This window comes from Podarcis erhardii, assembly GCF_964252035.2.
Source record: "Podarcis erhardii genome assembly, chromosome: 4".
Taxonomy (NCBI): Eukaryota; Metazoa; Chordata; class Lepidosauria; order Squamata; family Lacertidae; genus Podarcis; species Podarcis erhardii.
Genome location: NC_138508.1, coordinates 21,678,374 through 21,699,499, shown reverse-complemented (window position 1 = coordinate 21,699,499; position 21,126 = coordinate 21,678,374). Strand labels below are relative to the sequence as shown.

At 45.1% G+C, this 21,126-nt stretch overlaps 1 protein-coding gene across 1 annotated transcript in view; it reads left to right on the top strand.

Annotated features, from left to right (window-relative positions):
- Window positions 1-21,126, top strand: part of PDGFD (platelet derived growth factor D) — a 154,544-nt gene that overhangs the window by 107,192 nt on the left and 26,226 nt on the right. The window contains exon 4 of the mRNA XM_081860608.1: window positions 18,728-18,787. Coding sequence (XP_081716734.1) covers window positions 18,728-18,787 — 60 coding nt within the window. The remainder of the gene's footprint in view (window positions 1-18,727; window positions 18,788-21,126) is intronic.

Here is a 21,126-nt window from a genome sequence, read left to right as displayed (position 1 = left end):
ATTATTTCTTCCTCTCCCTCCATTATTGCAACTGCTGCAGAGTACCTAGCCTCGTATGGATGACCCTGTCTCAAATAAGCCATTGCCATGTCTGCAGTTGCTGAATGGAAACTGTGTAATAAATTTCATTTGATTTTATTGGATTGGATAATCAAATAACATTGGCATAATTCAGCATTTGGCTTACTGCAGGGCAGTGTAATTTTCGCTTTTGACAGAGCAAAAAGGTGTGTTCGAATAAAGCCCAAGGTCTTTCCTGTCATTGTGTTTTTATAGGTTTAGCAAGCGGTGCAGGTTTTATCAGACGTGCTAACCGCACATCTTGCTTTTGATGTCAAAATCACCGTGGCAAATCAATTTCTACAATTTCCCCCCATGAAATCACGTCAAATGATTGCAGTGGTGTTTGTTATACTTAAAAGCTCTGTGACTCTTCACAGGAAACTGCTGAACCACTTAAGTCAGTGCAGATGACATCATGAGCCAGATAATAAACTTGAAAACAGACTGGATTTTTAATAAATGAGTTATAATCACTCCCTGGAAATGGGAAGACAAATATCATACCAGCCTGTGCCCTTAGAATAATAGAATCATAGAATTGTACAGTTGGAAGGGTCCCCAAGGGTACAACCCCCTGCAATGCAGCAATCTCAGCTTGATAGTGACTTCAGAGGTGGAACTTAAGGATGTTTTCAAATTAGGGATGGGGAAGGTGAATTTTCCTAATTTGCACTTTCCAAAACAATACATGAATCAAAACCCATCCAGCTGTCAGGGACTGGGCAGAGGAGGAATGGTGGAGACCAGCTCCCCAGCTTGACCCTTCCATGGAGGAGGAAGAGGAAGACAGTGCAGAGTTACATCAGGGGTTTGAGAGAGGTCACGGCTCAGAGGCTGCGGAGGGGAGAAGCTGGGAAATAATTGGAGAAGAGTGGGAGGACGAGGAAACACCGGGGGGGTAACAGCTGACGGACACAGTGTCTTTAGAAAGCATTCCAGACCCCCCTCCTTCCAGAACCTGGTGAGCCTTGAAAGCAGGAGAGCAAAGAGCTCAAAGACAGAAGGCACTTAGTAGCACCTGTAGAAGTGACGAATGAGGGAGTGGGAGAGACGAGGGGTGGAGATTCACTCGGGACAACACCATTATCCAAGAGGCTGGGTTCTATAGCCTCACTCTGTAAATACTGCATTAAAAAGCGGACGGTAATAAAAAATTTCCTTGTCTTTGTATGTTCCTGGCAACCAGCCGGGAGTCACTGGTCACTGGCAGCAGCCTGACGCAGCCTTTGAAATTTGCAATTCACTGAATTTTGCAATGCAATTCTCCAGCTAAGCAATATGTAGAAAAATGCACATACTAACGTCATTTTAAAGGCTTGTTTACCCTCTGCCAGGGTTAGGCTGGCTCAAACGTCAGTAGCTGAGTGTGTTTTGGATCTGGTGTAACTTTATGCCAGCTTAATTCACACTGTTTTGTTTTATGGCAACTTCTGGTGTCTAGGATTGCTCCCTTAAAGATCCATTAATTCTTGGCCACCAAAGTTACCATATGATTGGAAAATGCAGTTTTCCAAAATGTGGAATTATGTACAAAGTAAATCACCACCCAAGTCTTGTAGTGATGAGAAGTAACCACTGGAAGATATTTACAGGATTAGGTCAAACAATGCAGTTGTTTTAGAAAATTCCATAAGCTCTGGGCCTCTCTGCTTTCCATGTTACAGTGATCATTAGAGGGGAATACAGAGCCCAGGACTAAAGATCTGAAAAAGCTATTAGGACATCTCATTAAATGATCTCTCGGGGCAAAAAATCTCTCCTATTGTCTGTTTCTTCCTTCCAGTCCAGTCTTGTTTTAAAAGCCCCAACAAATGGAGCTTCTATCACTCCTTCAGGGAGATCATCATGGAGAAAAATCTTGCTGTCAGGAAGATTTGTCTTCAAAGCAAGCTTATATTTTCCCTTTCTTTAATGCTGCCACATTATTCTTCCTGTCTTCGACCATTCTAAAGATCTATACTCTGTCTCTCCCATTCTCTACTCCCCACCCCAACATTTCCTCTCTTCTCTCAAATATCCTCGGAGCAGCAAGCATTGCGATCGGTTTGCGAGTGGAATTTGCACTTGGGTCAAAAGTCGCTGGAAGGTGCCACACACACGATTCCATTTGCCTCATCTCAAATGCCACAGAGTTTCTTACACCAGTGTACGACCTCTTGTCTGGCTGAACCCAAATCCTTCACTTCACTGCATTGAAGCTCCCTGCCCCATATTATACGAAGCTGCCTTTTTCAGCGGATGTTTGTCCATTGGAGCAAATGGGGCATTTATATTTCTACAGGGTATAAATAAGGGCTTGCCAATCAGAAGGTTGGTGGTTCAAATCCCCGCGACGGGGTGAATTCCCGTTGCTCGGTCCTTGCTCCTGCCAACCTAGCAGTTTGGAAGCACATCAAAGTGCAAGTAGATAAATAGGTACCACTCCAGCGGGAAGGTAAACGGAATTTTCGTGCACTGCTCTGGTTCGCCAGAAGCGGCTTAGTCATGCTGACCACATGACCCAGAAGCTGTACGCCAGCTCCCTCGGTCAATAAAGCGAGATGAACGCCACAATCCCAGAGTTGGCCACGACTGGACCTAATGGTCAGGGGTCCCTTTACCTTTATAAATAATAACAACAGAGAATGGGAGCACATAAAATGAATGGAAAATTAAATAAGACTCTACAAATGAAAACGAACGGGAGCACATAATGATTTTGCTGCCTTGAGAGACCCCTAATGCCATTCATGGGGTCCCTATCCCTCGCTGAAGCTGCACTTGCTCCTTTTCGACCCTTCACTGTTGTGTCATGTTGTAGTTGAAACTTTATATCTTCTCATGATTGTCATCCCGGTATGCTCTCCTTGTCCAACAAAACCTCCATTTTCTCTTTGGCCTTCGTCTCATGAATAGCGTGTTTTTACATCTGGCAGTGTACAAGAGCTTCCATCTACAACAGGACTTCCAAAACAGATTTATTTATACTTGCTTCCCCCTCCCTCCCCCTGTGCTTTTTACAGTATGTGGTGCTTGCTAAGTTGTAAATCATGGCTCTGTAAATCAAGGCCTAGCACAACATTAGGCCATTGTCACCACCATCAACACCATTCTTCTTGAAGAGTGAATACTTTGAAGTCGTAACTATCCCTGTCCACTTTATTCAGCTCCTCCTAGATAGACCTACTCTGTCACATCATCATCATCATCCCCACATTCATATACCACTTTTTCTTCCACGGAGCTCAAGGTTGGTGTACATGGTTTGCCCCCATTTCATCCTCACAACAAGCCCATGAGGTAGGTTAGACTAAGAGATGGTGACTGGCCCAAGCTCACTTCATGGTTGAGTGGGGATTCAAACCCTGCTCTCCCAGGTCATAGCCCAACGCTCTAACCATTATACCACTCTGGCTCTTCCTCACTATCTACTATTGGTTCCCTCTCCTCATTCTACAAAACTCCCTTGGACCCCATCTACCAATCAGCAAACATTCCTTGATTCTCGAATAAGCCTTTTAAAGTCGTACCTTGGTTGTTGAACGCCCTGGAACTCGGACATTTTGGCTCCCGAATGAGCAAAACCCAGAAGTGACTGTTCCAGTTTCCGAACGTTATTTTGGAAGCCGAACATCCGACGGGGCTTCCGAGGCTTCCAATTGGCTGCAGGAGCTTCCTGCAGCCAATCAGAAGCCGTGATTTGGAAGTCGAACACTTTGGAAGTCGAACAGACTTCTGGAACAGATTCCGTTTGACTTCCAAGGTATGACTGTATATGCAGATGTTTATGCAGATTCAGTCTGTATTGATAGCATTTTACTGTGAATTTCTCACAATATACTTATACATTTTTCTCCTAATAAAAAGCAGCAACACTATTTTATATACATTTTATGCTGCACTATATACTTTTTTATATATGTTACTCAGCTGGAGAACTGCATTGCAAAAGTCAAAGAGATTTGAATTTTGCAGAATAGCTGTGTTTTGGTCTAGGTAATGTTTTGTTAAGTGTGAATTGTGTGGGTTCGCCTTTAAATGCAAACTGAATTGGATTTCTCACCCAACCCTATTATTAAATGATGGTAGACTGATAACCATCTAGCCAGGACATGTAAATCATCCCCTAGGTGAAACCTTTTTTATTTGAGGCTGACCAAGGAAGAAATGCCTTCAAGCCAAGGACAATAGGACAGTGGATAATCAGTCTATTCCTCTTGTGGGTGATTTATCTCCTTCACAAATATGAGGAAGTAAAATGGTCTGCTTTCTCATTTTAACTGCAGCTCCTGGAGCTTGCAAGGGCCATCGTGGTGCTGGTTCAGCTACATTTGCCTGGTGCATTCAAAAAGAGATTAAAGCCAGGGAAAGTGTTTTTCCACGCAGCCAACCCAACAGTGCACATAAGCCAGCAACCACACAGGTGTCTATTCTTCATTTATAGAGGCTTACATGGCACTTCCATCCGTAACGCGGAAGGAAAGTGTGAGAATATATTTTGGTCAAAAGCAAGGTTGAAATGGAGGGAAGGTCTTTCACAGGTAGGAAGAGTTCCATCAAAAATGGAAAGGAGAATGGAAATTGCCTCAAATTGCATGTTCATTCCAGGTCACAAATGGAAAATGATGTATGCTACTTTGAGCTCCTTGGAGGTAAAGTGGGATATAAATGTAGAAATAAATACATTAATAAATAAAATAATCACAATAACTGCTCTTTAAAATATTGTTAGCAGGAAGGGTGTAATCTGGCAGTTTGACTTAGAACAAAGCCAAGATCAGGCATTTTAACACTCACCAAATATTTTCCCCATGGTAAAAGTGTCTTTGTTTCCTGCTCTTGAACTCTGAAATAGCATCCCTAGTTGAATTCACCATGATATCTGACTTTAGATAACTTTATAAAAGAATGGGGGGGGGAATTTACAAGTTATTTTGGAGACTACTGTAAGCAGATGGAAACAAGAGTTGGATTTGACTCACTTATAGTGTAAAGAAACATTATGGATAATATGGTTGGATATAATAACTGGAGTACAAACTAATACAGTGGTACCTCGGGTTACATATGCTTCAGGTTACAGACTCCTTTAACCCAGAAATAGTACCTCGGGTTAAGAACTTTGCTTCATGATGAGAACAGAAATCGTGCTCCGGTGGTGCAGCGGCAGCAGGAGGCCCCATAAGCTAAAGTGGTGCTTCAGGTTAAGAACAGTTTCAGGTTAAGAATGGACCTCCGGAACCAATTAAGTACTTAACCCGAGGTACCACTGTATGCAGTTGTAGATGTTTTAAAACAAGACTCCATGGACAGAATGGGAGGGAAGTCACGAGATTCAGAGAATCTCCACATATAGTGTTACTTTATCGATTGTGTTTGTTTGTATTTTTTTATTTGTAAAATTAATAAAATTTATTTAAAAAAAGAATTCACCAGATATCAGCATCTGCAGTTAACTAGAACGGTATCTTGTAAAATGAATAACAATCGTTTCTTTCATTTAAATATCTCTTTGCAAAACAAAAACAAAAAGCAAGACACAGATGTTGCAAATTAAATTAGAATAAGGAGATACCACTCTTTCACACACAGACACACATAAAAACAGAGACTTCCACACACCTCTTCTAACCATCTGGCTGAAGTCAGCTGAACACAATCCAAAGAGGCAGTATTATTTCTTACTGTTTACAGAAAATCAGCATCTTTCAAGCCCATCAGTAAGCAAAGAAACTTGGCAGAAGATCATCCTTCTAAACTTCAGAGACTGGAGGAGGGGGTATCTCTTGTTATTTGCCATTGTTGTTAAATTTTTTAGGAAGTCTACAGACAGTTCTTGCTTTTATGTTTTCATTTGAAAATATATGTACCCAACCACCCCTTAAAAGATGCATCGTTTTCCAGGAAGGGAGTAAATTGCTTAGGCCTTTGCTGCATCTGTAAAATATTATCCACATTTCTGTCATACGTTTCCTGCAAAATTAAGTGGGGCCCACAGAGACGGAGCTTTTAAAATGTCAATGAACCATCATATAAGATCAATAAGACAAAAGGAGCTTTGCAGCAAGTAATCACAGGCACCATCCCTTCCAAGCATAGGTAAAAACACTGTCTCTGTAGGGTTCACATATCCAATATCCTTATCCAGTCATTTGTGGAACACTATTTGAATATTCATCTCTTTGGATATTTGTGTCAAAGGTGCAGTAAAATAACTAGGCCTGGGTGAGGAACTTCTTGCTGGGCAAACCTCCTAGAGTCACATGCTGGTGGTGAGTGAGGCCAGAAGCAAACATAGGAGGAGCAACAAATGTTAATTTAGGCTTCGTAGAATAGGCTAGTTTCTAGACACACTCACATCCAGTCAAGCAAAAATCACCTATCAGTATTCAGGGACACTCAAGAAGTAGGGGGTCATGATATAGGGAGAGAAGATGTGGCTGAAAAGGGAGTGTGGCCTGGGGACAGCCCTGCATAGGGGTAAAAGTAAAGGTAAAGGGACCCCTGACCATTAAGTTCAGTCATGGCCGACTCTGGGGTTGCAGCGCTCATCTCGCTTTACTGGCCGAGGGAGCCGGCGTACAGCTTCCGGGTCATGTGGCCAGCATGACTAAGCCGCTTCTGGCAAACCAGAGCAGAGCACGGAAACGCCGTTTACCTTCCCGCCAGAGAGGAACCTATTTATCTACTTGCACTTTGATGTGCTTTCGAACTGCTAGGTTGGCAAGAGCAGGGACCGAGCAACGGGAGCTCACCCCGTCACGGGGATTCGAACTGCCAACCTTCTGATCGGCAAGTCCTAGGCTCTGTGGCTTAACCCACAGCGCCACCCGCGTCCCTGCATAGGGGTAGGGGAGCAATTTAATTCATCTTGCTTCTAAAGGCAACCTTGTTCAATGCACACTTTCTGAAACAATATACAAACCAAGTTTATACTAGGGTAGGTGTAAATTTAAAAGCATATATTAGCAAACAACAACAACAAATTGTGTAATATTGAGGGAAAATGCTTTGCAAATATGTATATACCGGACAGAATTGCATACAAATGAATTTTCATGAGGACTAAAATTGACAGCTGGCGTGGAAATATAGAGATCTGAACTTACAACAGGAAAAATTAAAAAATGAAGGGACAACAGGAAAAATTAAAAAATGAAGGGAAGTCAAAATCAACAGCTTCAGCTCTACTTAAGTCAGTGGGGACTACTTCTGAGTAAATGCATGTAGGATTGCACTGTAAAAAATACATGCACATATTTTCCAGGAGAAGAAAAAGATGTCCTGCCACATAGGATTTAACCAGCTTCAACAATATCTGGGGCAACATGAGGAATGCTTTGTATTTGTAAAAACTGTGAATGGTATTCAATGCTTGTCCTACACAGACTAGATACATTGAAGTTAATGGGCATGTCAAGCTTAGGTTCATTGATTTCATTGGGTCTATTCTGAATAGGACTTAGGTGACTACAATCCATTGCTTTGTAACGCAGAAATAAATTTAACTCTCTGGGTAAGTCACTTGAAAGTACCGAATAGACCTAGGACTAAATTAGGATGCAATTATATAAATGTGATGTAGATTGGTAAGAAAAGTGAATAAGATAGATAACAGTTGGAAATACTTTTGTTTAAGAATGATATTGGAAAGCTGTTACATGCACATACAAGGAAATTCAGAAGGGAGGGAATAGAGGAAGTCAACCAACATGTAATTAAGGTTGGGTTTTCAAAGAATTAAGTTGGTTTTTATTTTTTCTTTGTATTGTGGTGGGTAGGATGGTGTTTTTTGTATTGTTTTCTTCTTTGATGTATTTTCTTCTTAGATGGTTTTTTTCTGTTTTTGTTTTTCTCTTTGTTGTTTTGTTATGTGGTATTTGTTATAATTGTGGAAAACCTAATAAAAATTATTTTATAAATAAATAAATAAATAAGTTTAACTCTCTGGGTAAACACCTCACTGTCCCAATCCCCCATAGCAGACTACTGGGAAGGTCATGTTATATTGCTTGAGAAACACTTTCCAACCACAACAGAGCATGCACAGCCCTTATTTACAGGTCAGCTGCAAAATGTCACCCCTCAATGTCATGGGAGGAAGGATGTGGGTATGACCACATTGCTTCACCCACCCTTCAGTTATTAACCTCCCGTAAATTCTGAAGAGCTGTTTTTCTGCTCTGCTGTAGTCAGGAGAGACTACTGAAGCATCCACTAGTCTCTCTCTTTTTTCTTTTCTTTTCTTTTCTTTTCTTTTCTTTTCTTTTCTTTTCTTTTCTTTTCTTTTCTTTTCTGCAATTTCACTCAAGGCATTTTCTTGTATTACCAATGAGGCTCATGCTGAAATCTGCCAGTCAGCATGGCAGAAGTTCACCACAGCCCTCCCAAGGGCACTCGATTTTGCATAGGGAATAAGGTGAGATTATCAGAGCCAAGGGGAAAGGGTGAATCAAAGGGCAGAGCTACACCTTCTGTGCATATGGGGAGGGATGCAATTTAGTTCACATTTAAAACTTAAGTAATTTACAATTTGTGGACCAAAACATAGCCATCCTATGAAATTTGTGCTTCTCTGAATTTTGCCATGGAGCCCATTACATGGGCAATGTGTACAAAATTATATATGCATGTAGTAGGGTAAAGTCTGCCTAAAACTGCATATGTTAGTAAAAAATAAGGTGCAAAAAATGCATATCGTTGGGGGAATTAGCTTTACAAAAATGTGTAAAAGAGTCAAAATTGCATACAAAATGTGTATCTTAGGAGAAAGTCAGTTTTTAAAATTAAAATAAATGCAAACTAATGTGAAGAACTGAATTTAAGATTGGGGAAACTGTCACGATTTCCGCTACCACTCACCTATGAATAGGGATGGAAGGATACATCCGTTTCAGTTCTCTAAGTTCCTTATTTTTGCAGTCATGAATTCAGTTCTCCACATTTCTATAGCAATATGTGTTATTTTTTATTTTTTTAAGAACTTAAGGAGATTCATCAACATCTTAGTGCAGCTATGTTCTAATCAACCCATATTTCATTCAGTTTTTGACTAATGCATACGTTTTTGTGAGCACTTTTCCCTCAATACAACATGTTTTGTGTGTTCTTTTCATGATTAAGTTCATTTTCATGCACCATTTACCCTCACATTTGCGAGTATTGTTTGGTTGGAAAACTGCACTTTAAAAATTGGGTAAATGTGAATTGAAAAGGGTGGCTGCGTTTTGCTTCGTGCATCATTTCAGAAAGTGCAGATTTAGTAGGTTCGCCTTTAAATGCAAACAGAATCAGGTTTCTCCCCCATCCTTCTCTATGACCCTACCTGTCTTAAACTTGAAACATACCCATTGCAGTAGATGCTACCTGCTCTTTTATTTTTCTTTTAAAGGGAAATTAATAATTCTTCCCTGTTCACCCACTGCACAGTTTCATAAATAAGGGAGCAATCCAAGCCCAAGATCTACCTGGCTAAGTAAGGATCCAATAGGTCTCTGGCTCAGTAAAGCATGAGATTCTGAATCTCAGGGTCATGGGTCATGGGTTCAATCGCCAAAAGATTCCTGCATTGCAGGGAGTTGGGCTAGTTGACCCTTGTGACCCCTGTTAGAATTCCTGCTCTGTGATTGCAGTCATGGGATTGTTGTCTGTTTCATGACGGTGTATGTTTTGACTCCACAGAGTGGGAAGTGACGGTGACAGGATGTTTGTGTTATTGCATTACGTGAAGTGGGACTGTCGTCCTTTGTTCTTTCTCTTTGCTGTCTGATGCTAGAGAGAGAGGGAGCCATGTTGTAGTGCTCCATTTGTGTTTTATATGTAAATAAAGCAGATTAGTCAAAATGCTGAGTTGCTGAGGTCTGTCACGCAAACTGCAAACACTCTGTGGATCCCTAAGTGTGCGGGTGTCTGCTGGCATCGGTCGCTGTGATGTTCAGGCTAAAGGAAGCTTTTGAAGCTCCCGAATGAACGACCAGGAGGGAGAGAACATGCCAGTCGGGCATGTGTCTCTGCCAGGGTCCTACTTGAGAGTAGGACAAGCTCCTGACAGCCCCATCCAACTCTGCAATTCTATGAATTGCTGGTGCGGCTGGGCTATGCAGGTGCAAGCCACACCTTCTGACTGAGCCAAATATACCCTGGCACAACTCTCTCATCATGGCTCAGCTGGGGCTCAGCTGAGACCAGCAGATCTTATGTTGCCTTCAGCAGTGGAGCAAGCCGATTTGGAGCCTGGGGCGGCGCGTGTGCCCTGCACCCAGGAGCAGGGCCAGCTGCCCACAGGGGGTGGGGCCAGCCACCCAAGGGGTGGGGTGAGCCGGGGCAGGACACTCCATGGGGTCTCCGAGGAGTCTGCCTGCCTGCTCCCACTCAGCTGCCCTACAGCTGAGGGGAAGGCAGCAGGCAGACCATTTGGGGCAGCGTGGAGCCTGCGGGCACCCAAACCACTGTGTCACTCCCAGGGGAGATGCGTGGCTCGGGCACGCTGCAGGCCCCGCGGTGAGTGCCACCCGGCATGTTGTCACCCCCCGCAGTGATGACACCCAGGGCGGACTGCCCCCACCTCTGCCCCTGGTTGCCTTAAGTCCTGAAAAAGATATATTCTGGGGCAGTGGCAGGGACAAGCAGGGGTACTCACAGAGTACTCCCTCTGTTCAGATCAGTCACGTGACCCGGCAACCAGGTGGAACTTCCACCAGTAAAAGCAGTGACTTAAGTAAACTCCATTTTGAAAAGCTTGCTTTCCCTCTGCCAGTCTCGGGCAGCAGCAGCTCTGTTCCTGAATAAGTTTGGATGTGGTATACATTATGCCAGCTTAATTTAAGCCCTCGTAAATTACACTGGCTTCCCATAGTTCAACTCGTCTCCAAGCCACGCATTTGGACATCCTTCTCCTGCTAACATAATAGCAAGGTGCAGGCCAAACTCGCCTGCTACTTAAAGCCATTTTGCACCTTTCACTTTTCATAAATAGACAAACCAGGCTCAGACTGACCTTGACTGTAATTACAGCTGAAAACCTTCATGTTTCTTTGACAGAGAATGGACTATCATACTCTCTCTCCTATTATAACAAGTGACTATGTCAGAATGGATCAGGAGGCACCCAGTACATCATTGTGCCCTGTTATTAACATAGTTATCACCAATAATGGAATTATAGCTAGAGATGTATTGTGGCAGGCAGCCACACATCCTCTCTCTTTCTCTGTAGCTCCTGGTTATTTAAGACTCAGCTCAGGCATTGTGTCTTGAGAGGGAGAGGAACTCATTGATTTTCAAAGGTTACACCTGAGCCACAGGTCCCCTCGTGCCATTCTGCAAACTACTTTTCGCCTTTTCCTCCATTCCAAAAGATGGTTTCTTATAGGGATCGGTGAGGAATTTGATTGGATTCCAAAATGAAGTGACCTGATTCCCAACCTCCAGCTAACTGAAATTTAGTTATCCACTAGCTTTTCTGTTTACAGGATGTTCTGATGCTATTCTATGTTATATAATAATATATGCATTCTGAGAGTGGATCCTTTTAGAAAAGGCTATGCTGAGAGAATATGCATTCAGAAATGAGTTTTGTGGTCGAAAATGTGTTTAAAAACATACATTTAGCTGCCTCTCCCAGCCCAAAAATGGAAAGATGACAAGATACCAATGAAAAAAGAATAGCAAGCCAAACTTATGGAATGTGCAGAAATTGTGAAACTTACAGGAAGAATCAGGGATGCAGGTGGCACTGTGGTCTAAACCACTGAGCCTTTGGGCTTCCCGATCAAAAGGTTGGCGGTTTGAATCCCTGCGAGGGGGTGAACTCCTGTTGCTCGGTCCCAGCTCCTGCCAACCTAGCAGTTCAAAAACACACCAAAAGTGCAATTAGATTAATAGGTACCACTCTGGTGGGAAGCTAAACAGTGTTTCTGTGCGCTGATCCGGTGTCGGTGTTCCGTTGTGTCAGAAGTGTCTGAGTCATGCTGGCCACATGACCCAGAAAACTGTCTGCAGAAAAACGCCAGCTCCCTCAGCCTGTAAAGCGAGATGAGTGCCGCAACCCCAGAGTCATTCGCAACTCAACAGTCAGGGGTCCCTTTACAGGAAGAATCAGAAACAATGACAAGGAACATTTTAAAAAAAGACTGGGAACCCTTTATGTTCTACATACAGAAATACTGTAAAAAATGGACTCACTGGCAGGGTTTGATTAAACATTTATGTGATGGGATAATGAGCTGCTTGTGCGTAAAGCTTGATCCCTCTGGGGTTTGGCTGGTCATCCCAACCTAGGCACTAACGGAGCTCCCCAAAGCATGACTCCGTTAGTCGCTGGTAGGATCTGACAGTGGGCGTCTACGGAACCTACGCCAACATAAAAGCTGTTTGACAGACATGCGCTTTCGTGACTCTCTGCGTGACAGTTTCCGGCGCAGGGTGGGAGTTCCTAACGGGGGTCTTGTTACCTCTTCGCTGTCGTCACTGGAAGTATCCCAGAGCCTCCCCTCCGCTGTGACTCCTGCACTCCCCCTGCTGGTTCCTTCTGCCGCAGATTCTCTCCTATTCTCATGGAACTTATCCACCACCTCTTTCTCCGATGGCAGTTCCCTGACATCCACCTCCCCCCCAGGGCCCCCTTCACCCCCTCCCGCCTCCTCTCCCACTGGCGGTGAGGACGGAAAGCCCCTGAAGGAACTCTCCTCGTCGTCCGAGGATTCAAACACTTCTAGCCACGGCGTACCGTCTCTCTCCCCGTCTTCCTCTTCTTCGTCTGAGTCGGCTTCCTCACCCACCCCTGACTCAGGGAACCCTTCAAACTCTCCTTCCTCATCGGTGGTACCAAAGTGTTCCCTTCTAAATCGTGCCACGGGTTGCGGTTTTCTTGGGAAACGCTGATGAAATGTTTCTATTAAAACCTCGTCATTGACTACCTCTGCTGGTACCCAAGTGTTTTCCGACTCTACTTCCCCCTCCCATTCTACCAGATATTCCACCTGATTCCCCTTCCACCTGGAATCAATGATTCCTGCCACGTTCATGTCGCGCTCTCTCTCTTCTATCACGGGCGTTTGGGTGGCCTCTCTCTCATGCTCCCCCCACTCACGTCCCTCTCGGTACGGCGACAGTAATGACCTGTGAAATACTGGGTGTAACTTCATGTGACTGGGCAGCCTGAGTTTGAATGCTACTGGGTTGACCTGCTGTATGACCTCAAAGGGTCCCAATCTTTTGGGTCTCAATTTCTTACACCCTCCTTTGAACGGTAGTCCTTGGGTGGATAACCACACCCGGTCCCCCACCCTTATGGTTTCACCTTCCCTCCTATTTTTGTCTGCTTGCTTCTTATATTCTTCCTTGGCTTTCTCTAAGTTAAGTTGAAGCTGACGGTGGATCGCTTCCATCTCTTCAAAAAAATATTCCGCCGCCGGCACGCTCCACCTCTCCCCTCCCTCTCCTGGGAATGCCCGGGGGTGACACCCATAATTTGCCAGAAAGGGACTCATCCCTGTGGACACGTTCTCCGCGTTGTTGTAGGCAAATTCTGCTAGAGGTAACTTATCCACCCAATCATTTTCTCTGTCTTTTACATAACACCTCAGGTATTGTTGTAAAATCCCATTTGCCCTTTCCGCTTGCCCATTGGTTTCTGGGTGCCGAGCAGTTGAGAAATTGAGTTCTACGTGTAATAAGCTCATCAGTTTCCTCCAGAACCTGGAAGTAAATTGTTTCCCTCTGTCGCTCAAAACCCTCAAGGGGGCGCCATGCAACCTAAAAATATGTTCTACAAACAACTTGGCGGTTTCCTCCGCTGTGACTGCATGTGAACAAGCTATAAAATGACACATCTTGGTTAATAGATCTACCACCACCATGACAGCTGTTTTGCCTTTGGATTTTGGCAGGTCCGTCATAAAATCTATGGATACTGCCTCCCATGGCCTTTCGGGCGTGGGTAAGGGTTGTAATAGCCCCGCTGGCGCCACCCTCTCTCCTTTTGCTCGCTGGCACCTGACGCAACCCCTGACATATTCCCGTACGTCCTCCCTCACCTTGGGCCACCAAAACTCCCTGGTAACCAACCACATGGTTTTGTGCTGTCCAAAATGTCCCGCGGTGGGGCTGTCATGCAACTGCTTGAGTACTCTGCCCCTCAGTTCCCCGTCGGGTATGTACAGTGCCCCTTTGTAATACAACGCCCCGTTCTTTTCTTCAAACCCCCCTGTGTTCTCCTCTGCCCTCCGGAGCTCTCTGAGTTTCCCTTGGGCGTATTCATCGTTCTCAGTACCCTCCATCAGTTCCCTCTGCCCCACCAATGCCGCCCCACACACCCAGCGGTCTTCAGGGATTACATGCCTTGCCTCGGGCGCTCCCTCCCCCTCTAAGTACTCAGGTTTCCTGGAAAGAGCGTCCGCCCTCACGTTCTCGGATCCGGGCACGTAACGAATCTCAAAGTGGAATTTGGAGAACTCCTGGGCCCATCGTACTTGTCTCTGGTTCAGCACTCGGGCTGTTCTCCAATATTCCAGATTTTTGTGGTCAGTTCGGACTTGAACCTTGTGCTGCGCCCCAATCAGCAAGTGCCGCCATTTCCGGAAGGCTTCATGAATGGCGAGCAGTTCTCGGTCGTATACTGTGTAGTTCCTCTCGGATTTGTTCAACTTCCGCGAGAAGAATGCACACGGTCTCCATTCAGACGTATCTTTTCCCGGCTGGAGAAGAACGGCCCCCACCGCTCGGTCTGACGCGTCAGTCTCCACTCTCATTGGTTGTTGTAGATCCACATGCAACAGTTGCTCTTCCGACGCAAACGCCTGCTTTAAGCGTTCGAACGCCCGCTGCGCTTCTTCCGTCCAAACAAATTTCTTTTTGCTACTAAGACAATCCGTGATAGGCGCTGTCAAATGGGCAAAGTTCTTGATGAACTTCCTATAGAAGTTTCCGAAGCCCAGGAACCTTTGCACGTCCTTCTTGGTCTTTGGTGTTTTCCATTCCAGTACCGCTTGAACCTTGCTGGGATCCATGGCCAACCCCTTGTCAGACAACCGGTACCCCAGGAATTCCACCTCCCTGGTATGAAACTGACACTTCTCCAGTTTCACCCACAGCCGATTTTCTCGCAACTTGCTCAGTACCTCTCTTACATCTCGCACATGCTGCTCCTCATTCGCTGAGTACACCAGGACGTCATCTAAGAACGCTACGCAGTTCTTGTAGAGCAGTGGCCCCAGGACGTGATTCATGAATGATTGAAAGCAGGCGGAGCCCGCTTGTAATCCGAAAGGCATAACTAAATACTCAAAAGCCCCCAAGGGGGTGAACATAGTGGTCTTCCACTCATCCCCCTTTCTCACACGTATCAAGTTATATGCCCCCCTAAGGTCCAGCTTGGTAAAAATTTTCCCTTTTCTCACCTGTGTCAGAATGTCATCAATTCTAGGCATAGGGAAAGTCACTGGTTCTGACACTGCATTTAGGCTTCTGAAGTCACATACAAGCCTCGGTTTGCCCGTGTGTTTTTTGTCCACAAAGAACACTGGGCTGCCCCCCACCGCTCGTGACTCTCTGATGAAACCTCGCTTGAGATTCTTGTCAATGAACTCCCTTAACTCCTGCATTTCACTGTCTGACATTGCATACAGCTTGCCCACTGGCAATTGTGCTCCTGGGAGTAAGTTAATTTGACAGTCAAAGGGTCTGTGCGGGGGCAGTCTATCTGCTTCCTTTTCGCTAAAGACGTCAATCAAGTCAGCATATTGTGGTGGCACCTTGCCCTTGCCCATCACTTCCACCCCTGCTAGAGTGGCCCTGGCCCCTGCCTGAACCTCTCCCTCTTTGCAGTGTTCTAGGCAATGTGCTGATCCAAAGGAAACCACTCTCTGATGCCAGCCTACTAGAGGATCGTGTAGTGCTAGCCAGCTCATTCCCAAAATAATGGGAGCTCCTCCCAAAGTGGCTACGTTAAACGCTATCAGTTCTGTGTGTCTTGCCACCCTCATTACCATTGGAACAGTCTGCTGGCTCACTTCTCCTCCCAACAGTTCCCTCCCATCAATCGTGGTAACCTGCAAAGGCTTACTTAATGGGATAGTCTGTATCTGGTGTTCAGCTGCAAACTCCTTACTCATGAAATTACAGGAGCTGCCTGAATCCAATAGCGCTTTTATCTTTAGTGGGTGTCCATTGGACAGTTCCAGCAACACCTCTATCACAAGCGCTGGTCTTGGAGGTTCCGGCGTGGGCACATTCACTTCTCCTCTGCCTGACTGCGGTGCCCTGATGCTGGCAGCCAGGCGTTGGCTTTTACTTGCTCGCTGCTTGTTTCTCCTTCCTCCTTCCCCCCAACAGTTCCCGCCATTCCTTGCCATTCCTTCCTTTGCGGACAGACTCTGGCAAAGTGACCTGGCTGTTGGCAGAGATAACATCTCTTGGCGCCCTTCCCCTCCTTCTTCCGCCCTTCACTGGTGTTTGAAACTGCGCGCGCGCGCGCTGTTCCAATTTCCATCGGCTCTGCTGGCGGGAAAGGCTGCTCCGGAATCTCTGGAATGCGGAAATCCTTCCAACGTTCCCCTTTTCCTTCCCGCTTTTCCAAAGCCCTTGCCTCCTGGCGCGCTCCTATGGACAGCGCTGATTTAGTCAGATGATCCATAGACTCCGCCCTGGGCGCCCGGGAAAGTTCATCTTTCACTGCCGGAGAGAGCCCTTCTTCAAACAGCATTTGAATAGGTTCACTCGCAAGGTCCCACCCCAGTCTATGAATCAGCATGCTGAACTCAGTCCAGTACTCACGTACAGATCGGCTCCCCTGTTTACACGCCATTAACTGCCTCCGCACCACCCCTTGCTCAATCTCACTGGAAAACATCAAGTCCATGGCGCGAAAAAACTTCATAGTGTCCTTTAAGATTTCATTATTGGCTGCCATCAGGGGCCGCACCCAGTCCCTCGCCCCTCCCTCTAGATGGCCGATCACGTACGCCACTCTAGAGTTCTCATCAGGGAAGTCATCAAACAGTAGGTTAAGAGCATATTGCATCTCTGTCCTAAAGGCTTGATAGTTCCTGGGATCCCCCCCAAATTTCTGCACCAATCCAGGCACCTTTCTGGCAAGTGGGGTGGGTTTCCCTTTATCCGCATCTTGAGCCCTCCTCTCCTCGAGCCTCGCCGTTTGCAGCGCGAGCTGGACCTCCAACGCCCTGTACCTGTCTTCCAGGCTTGGACCTCCTCCAGCCCCAGCTCCTGCACCTCCGGTTCCAGCTGGTTCGCTCATGATGCCCTCTGCTTGCACAAGCTGCTTTCAGAGACTGTCAGATTGCTGTGATGGGATAATAAGCTGCTTGTGCGTAAAGCTTGATCCCTCTGGGGTTTGGCTGGTCATCCCAACCTAGGCACTAACGGAGCTCCCCAAAGCATGACTCCGTTAGTCGCTGGTAGGATCTGACAGTGGGCGTCTACGGAACCTACGCCAACATAAAAGCTGTTTGACAGACATGCGCTTTCGTGACTCTCTGCGTGACAGTTTCCGGCGCAGGGTGGGAGTTCCTAACGGGGGTCTTGTTACCTCTTCGCTGTCGTCACTGGAAGTATCCCAGAGCCTCCCCTCCGCTGTGACTCCTGCACTCCCCCTGCTGGTTCCTTCTGCCGCAGATTCTCTCCTATTCTCATGGAACTTATCCACCACCTCTTTCTCCGATGGCAGTTCCCTGACAATTTACAACTAAGAAAACACGTTCAAAGGTTAAGAAACAATAATATGAAATGTAATTGAGTGTAAGAGGTAACTATGAAAGAAAATTTGGTGTAAAATTGATAAGAAAATAAAAGCATTTAGATGTAAGATCATAAAAATAAGACAACAATTAAGCAGAAGGAGTAAATATTTTAAGAACCAGAAGGGGAAGTTGATGGAAGTCATAGGGAGGCGGAGTTATATGATAAATGTCATATTGTGTCATGTGGTTGAATATTAAATCGTAAAATTCAATAAAAACTTTAAAAAACAACAACATAAATAACATAAATTTAAATGCAGTGGTGGCTAAGTCCCTTTGGGAATGGGAGGCAGGAAGACTGACAGTGAAAATTACCAGCTGAAATAAAAAAGGTGCTTCATGATGTTTAGGCACCTACTGAAGACATTTTTGTTTACAAAGAATTTCTCTGAGGTATAACCCAATCATCTATGGAATATCGATTGCAGATCTGCAGAAATTGTTTTATTAGGCTGGATCCAACAATCTTTGTCCACTAGACAAATATTTGTCCACAAAGAGCAAGGGCTCTTGTGCTAGCAGACAGGTGACTTTTAATGCTAAACAACAGAGGAATCCTATGCAGCAGTTGCACTGGTGGAAACTGGTTGTGCAACAGGTTGCACGCTCTGTTGTGCAAAGAAGTTAACCAGCAATCTGCCTATGCGTTTTCTCATGCAGCAACGTTCTGCTGGTGCAAAACATTTCACAAGTGGAACAAGTATACCACTATGTGACTTTAATTTGCATTATATTAAATACAACCCGATGCTATATATATATATATATATATATATATATATATATATACACACACACACACACACACACACACACACACATATACACATACACACACACACACACACACACACAAAGACATGTACAATAATGTTGTGATTCTAATACCTGTCCCCTCCCCATCCTTTATTTTTCTGTTTGATCTTCAGGATGATCTCCAGCCTGCTGCAGCTGAAACCAACTGGGAATCGGTCACAAGCCCCATCTTGGTAAGTAAAATGTGAACTGTGCATTTTAGAGAAAGAATTGAATTCACTTTTTTTTTTCCTTTTTCCCTTTCCTTTTTTCTTTTCCATGTGTCCCCTGGACATGGAAGCCCATGGAATGATCATGTTTTCATTTTCTCTCCCTCATGTATCACCACCACATAAGGACACATTGGAAAATCTGAATAACTGATTTTATTTAGCAAAATTTATATATGCATTAATTAAAAACAAAACAAAACAGCAAGCTATTTTACCTATGCAGTAACATATGCATCCCTGGGTGGTTTTCTGCACCTTTGTAAAACTTGGCTAAATCTCTTTGCTAGATACATACCGATGGACATGTGCAAGTTCATTCTGAATTAGTTGTTATCTCTCTGGAGAATAAGAACATCACACAATGGCTTGGCACTCATTAGAAGGGAGCTGCCAATGTTTTCTACTGTGGAGCAACCTATTGAAAGTTGCTGAATAGCAACAGCGAGGTCAATAGCCTGGCAAGTCTTAACCTTGTCCCATTAAAACAGTTCTCCTTTGTCTTCTTCTCTGGATGCAAAGCTCGAGTCACAATACGCTTGGCAAAAAGCTTTTTCTCCTGAAACTGGTAATTCCCTCTTTGCAGAACAAGCTCAAGTTTCTTAGGCTGCCACTTATTCATTTGCTTTTTCCTATGCATCTGCCAGGGCCAGCAGGTTATCTTAGGGTCTGTGATTGTTCTCTTGACTTGTCCTTCTCTTTCAGGAGAGCTGAGCTTTCATTTTGCTGCATAGTAATTGAAATGGGAGGGATGCAGGTGGTGCTGTGGGTTAAACCACTGAGCCTAGGGCTTGCCGATCAGAAGGTCGGCGGTTCGAATCCCCACGACGGGGTGAGCTCCCGTTGCTCGGTCCCTGCTCCTGCCAACCCAGCAGTTAGAAAGCACGTCAAAGTGCAAATAGATAAATAGGTACCGCTCCGGCGGGAAGGTAAATGGTGTTTCCGTGTGCTGCTCTGGTTCGCCAGAAGAGGCTTAGTCACGGTCGCTGGCCACATGACCCGGAAGCTGTACGCTGGCTCCCTCGGCCAATAAAGCGAGATGAGCACCGCAACCCCAGAGTTGGCCACGACTGGACCTAATGGTCAGGGGTCTTTACCTTTTTAATTGAAATGGGGGGGGGGGGAATCTATCCTTTCAAAGGTAAAAGTTTTATATAAAAGGAAAGCAGCATTCTACGATAGGGCCATGGCTCAGTTGCTGAGCATCTGCTTTGTAAGCAGAAGGTCTCAGGTTCGATTCACCGTCAACTCTACTTCAGTTCCCGTCTGAAACCCTGAAGATCTCTCTCGCTTACTTCAAATCCCTCTTCAAAACTCAATTTTTCCATGAAGACTTTGGTACAACCCTTTAATTCCCACACCCCACTATAACCAGACCTAACTGTGTGCAGTTGAAATAGTCAAAGTAGTCTTCTGTTTACCCCAGTGTCCATTTCCTGCCCTTTATCTCTGGTCAAATGTTGCTGTCAAATGTTGGGCGGGGACTTATCCTCTTTTACTTTGTAAAGTGCCATGCGCACACCAATGGCACTACTTAAATAACAGATGCAAACATAGTCAGCTGGTTAACCATGATCTTATATATGCCTAGAGACAGATAGTCAGGTCATGGTATCCATAGCAGTGATCAGAAAAGTAATGACCACTGGGAGGAGTGCAGAGAGAAGAAACGCCATGGTGCATCTGCATTAGCACAACTGGATGCCTTCATCTGCCCCAGCTGCAACAAAACATGTCTCTCCTATATTGGTCTCTACAGCCACAGCAGGAGCTGTAACTCCAATGGTGTGACCTCACCCCCAAAGGTGTACTCCTCCATTGTCTCCCGAAACAGACAGATGCCAACCATAGATAGATAGATGATAGACAGGCGGTGATAGATAATAGATAGATAGATGATAGATAGATAGATAGATAGATGATAGATTTGTTGTTGTTTAGTCATTTAGTTGTGTCTGACTCTTCATCACCCACAGACCAGAGCACACCAGGCACTCCTGTCTTCCACTGCCTCCCGCAATTTGGTCAAACTCATGTTGGTAGCTTCGAGAACACTGTCCAGCCATCTCATCCTCTGTCGTCCCCTTCTCCTTGTGCCCTCAATCTTTCCCAACATTAGGGTCTTTTCCAGGGAATCTTCTCTTCTCATGAGGTGGCCAAAGTATTGGAGCCTCAGCTTCACGATCTGTCCTTCCAGTGAGCACTCAGGGCTGATTTCCTTAAGAATGGATAGGTTTGATCTTCTTGCAATCCATGGGACTCTCAAGAGTCTCCTCCAGCACCATAATGATAGATAGATGATA